We start from the raw sequence: 3,841 nt of genomic DNA, 5'->3' as shown, positions 1-3,841 counted from the left end.
TAGTAGAGACGGGGTTTCACCATGTTGACCAGGATGGTCTCGATCTCTTGACCTCGTGATCCACCCGCCTCGGCCTCCCAAAGTGCTGGGATTACAGGCTTGAGCCACCGCGACCGGCAGATTTTGTGTTTTAAAAAAATTTATAGTGGCCATTCTAAATGGGTGTGAGGTGATTTTGTTTTTCATTGCGATTTTTATGCATTTCTCTACAAATCCTAATTTTGTGTTTTCAAATACTTCTTCCCATTTGTATATTTTTGATAAAAATTTAGTTCAATTATTTGTCCATTTCCAAATCAAATTATTCATGTTCATTGTTCAGTTTTAAGAGTTATTTATATATTCTGAATATCAATGAATAAATATCACATGGGATTTGCAAATACTTTTATTTTCTAGGAGGCATTGTCGCTCTATCAAATGTTTTCTTTGATGTACAGAAACTTCGAGGTATAATGTAGTTAAATTTTTCTGTTCTTTTCTTTGTTGTTCATGCATTTAAGGTTGTATCTAAGAAAATGGTGCCAAGACCAATGTCATGTCTTTTTTTAATATTTCTTTTTAAAAGATTTGTTAGTTACTTCTTTTTGGCTATTTAAATTATTTGTATATATAATTTAAGGAAATGATCCAACTTTATTTTATTACTTTTGATATCCACATTTCAACATTATTTTTTGAAGACTTGTTTTTCTATTGTTTGCTCTTGGCAACTTTGTGGAAGATCATTTGATCAGAAACAGAAGGGTTCATTTTAGGGCACTTTATTCTGTTTATTCATCTGCTTCTCTGTCTTTGTGTCAGTACCACATTGTTATTGTAGCTTTTGTGTTTTGAAATCAGAAAGTATAATACCTCTTTATTGTTTTCATAGTTTGGCTGTAGTTTTTAATCAAATTTTAAAATTGTGAAGAATATTTCTGTAAAAAATTATACTATTGAATTTTTTGTAGAGATTATATTAAATTATTAGTTCATCACTGTAGCTTGTATCGACAACTTTGCAAAAATTAAATTCTTTGATCCTTGAGCAAGAATATGTTGAGGCCGGGCGCGGTGGCTCACGTCTGTAATCTCAGCACTTTGGGAGGCTGAGGTGGGCAGATCACCTGAGGTCAGGAGTTCAAGACCAGCCTGATCAGCATGGAGAAACACCATCTCTACTAAAAATACAAAAACTTAGCTGGGCATGGTGGTGCATGCCTGTAATCCCAGCTACTTGGGAGGCGGAGAGGAGAGAATGGCTTGAACCTGGGAGGCAGAAGTTGCGGTGAGCCAAGATCACACCATTGCACTCCAGCCTGAGCAACAAGAGCGAAACTCTGTCTAAAAAAAAAAAAAAAAAAAGAATTTGTTGAAAAGTATGTTTTATTTTCATAGTTTTTTAGTTTTGCTTTTAATTCCTAGTTTTACACAATGTTGGTCAAAAAACACAGCGTATAATTTTGGCCTTCTTAAATTTATTGGTTGTAGTCGTTGTTTTGAGACAGGATCTTACTCTGCTGCCCATACTGGAATGCAGTGGCATGATTTTGGCTCACTGCAGCCTCAAATTCCTGGGCTCAAGTGATCCTTCAGCCTCAGTCCCTCAAGTAGCTGGGTGTACAGACATGCACTACCATTCCTGGCTAATTCTTTTAAAAATTATTTGTTGAGACAGGGCCCCACTGTGTTGCCCTGGCTAGTCTCAAACTTCTGGCCCCAAGTGATCCTCCTACCTTTGTTTCCCAAATTTTGGGATTATAGCCATAAACCACTGTACCCAGCTGGTATTCTTAAATTTAATAAAACTTGGTATTCATCCTAATAGAATACACAAACTGCAAATAAGAATATTGTGTAGTCTCTTGCTTTTTACTAGAAAGGTTTGTATGAGTCTGTTAAGTATACTTTGTCTGTGATATGGTTTGGATGTCCATGTTTCTAAACCTCATGCTGCAATGTAATCTTCAATGTTGGATGTGGGACCTGGAAAGAGGTGTTTTTGTTATGGGGGGTGAATTCTTCATGAATGGCTTGGCACCATCCTCTTAGTAATAAAAAAGTTTACCCTCAGCTGGGCGCGGTGACTCACGTTTGTAGCCCCAGAACTTTGGGAGGCCGAGGTCGGCAGATCACCTGAGATCAGGAGTTTGGGACCAGCCTTGCCAACATAGTGAAACCCTGTCTCTACTGAAAATAAAAAAGTTAGTTGGGTGTGGTGGCATGTGCCTGTAGTCCCAGCTACCTGGGAGGCTGACGCAGGAGAATCACCTGAACCTGGGAGGCAGAGGGTGCAGTGAGCTGAGATCGCGCCACTGGCACCGCAGCCTGGATGGCAGAATGAGTCTTCATCTGAAAGAAAAAAAAAAAACAGTTTACACTCTGTTACACTCAAAAGGCTGTTGGTTCATTAAAAGAACCTGGCTCCTTCACCTCACACTTTCTCTATTACCATGTGATATTTCCATTCTTTTCCTTCCACCATAACAGTAAGCTTCCTGAGACCCTCACCAGAAGCAGATGCTGGCACACGCTTCTTGTACAGTCTGCCAAATTGTGAGCAAAATAAACCTTTTTTCTTTATAGATTATCCACTCTCAGGTATTCCCCTATATGCAAAATAATTGGAGTTGGCAATTTACTTCTAAAGGCACTATATTATGTTGGAGAGCAGAAAAAACTGTTTTGGGTAAATGTAACCAATTTATCTTTTCTTTCTATGTGGCTCTTTGTGTTGAGCTCACCTGGGACACTTCACTGATTTATACATTTTTTCACCAGTGCATTTTGGTCAGTATGTTTTTGTTACATATATGCCTATAAATAAATAAGGGCCTGTGGTATTTTTCTGTGCCATCTTGCTTATGTACCTTGTATAATTTTATGTGTTAAATATACTAAGTATATTTATTGCTGAGTCTAGCAAGTGGGATAATTTGTTATTTTTATTTTTTTCAGTTATGTGTTCTCATTTTGCCCAAGACTTTTGGCCAGAGCAACATCTAAAAGATCCTTTCCAAAAAGTGACACTAAGATATAAAAACTGTGAACATAAAAATTTATATTTAAAAAAAGACTGTAAAAGTGTGGATGAGTGTAAGGTGCACAGAGAAGGTTATAATGGATTTAACCAATGCTTGCCAACTACCCAGAGAAAAACATTTCTATCTGATAAATGTGTGAAAGCCTTTCATAAATTTTCAAATTCAAACAGACATCAGATAAGCCATACTGAAAAAAAACTTTTCAAATGTAAAGAATGTGGCAAATCATTTTGCATGCTTTCACATCTAACTCAACATAAAATAATTCATACCAGAGTGAATTTCTGCAAATGTGAAAAATGTGGAAAAGCCTTTAAGTGGCCTTCAATCATCACTAAACGTAAGAGAATTTGTAGTGCGGAGAAACCCTACACATGTGATAAATGTGGAAAAGCCTTGAACAGGTCCTCACGCCTTACTACACATAAAAAAATTGATACTGGACACAAACTCTACAAATGTGAAGAATGTGGCAAAGCCTTTAACTGGCCCTCAACTCTTACTAAGCATCAGAGAATTCATACAGGAGAGAAACCCTACACATGTGAAGAATGTGGCAAAGCCTTTAACCAGTTCTCAAACCTTACTACACATAAGAGAATCCATACTGCAGAGAAATTCTACAAATGTACAGAATGTGGTGAAGCTTTTAGCCGGTCCTCAAACCTTACTAAACATAAGAAAATTCATACTGAAAAGAAACCTTACAAATGTGAAGAATGTGGCAAAGCTTTTAAGTGGTCCTCAAAGCTTACCGAACATAAGTTAACTCATACTGGAGAGAAACCCTACAAATGTGAAGAATGTGGCAAAGC

General features: G+C 37.2%; 1 protein-coding gene across 1 annotated transcript in view; it reads left to right on the top strand.

Moving 5' to 3' along the window:
- The window catches only part of LOC108297631 (zinc finger protein 43-like), a 59,455-nt gene that overhangs the window by 54,095 nt on the left and 1,519 nt on the right, over positions 1 to 3,841 (top strand). The window contains 1 exon segment of the mRNA XM_037735482.1: positions 2,941 to 3,831. Within this exon segment, the coding sequence (XP_037591410.1) occupies positions 2,941 to 3,831 (891 nt within the window).

The sequence above is a fragment of the Cebus imitator genome, unplaced genomic scaffold (genome assembly GCF_001604975.1).
Source record: "Cebus imitator isolate Cc_AM_T3 unplaced genomic scaffold, Cebus_imitator-1.0 Scaffold823, whole genome shotgun sequence".
Classification (NCBI taxonomy): domain Eukaryota; kingdom Metazoa; phylum Chordata; class Mammalia; order Primates; family Cebidae; genus Cebus; species Cebus imitator.
This window is presented reverse-complemented; position numbering and strand designations above follow the sequence as displayed.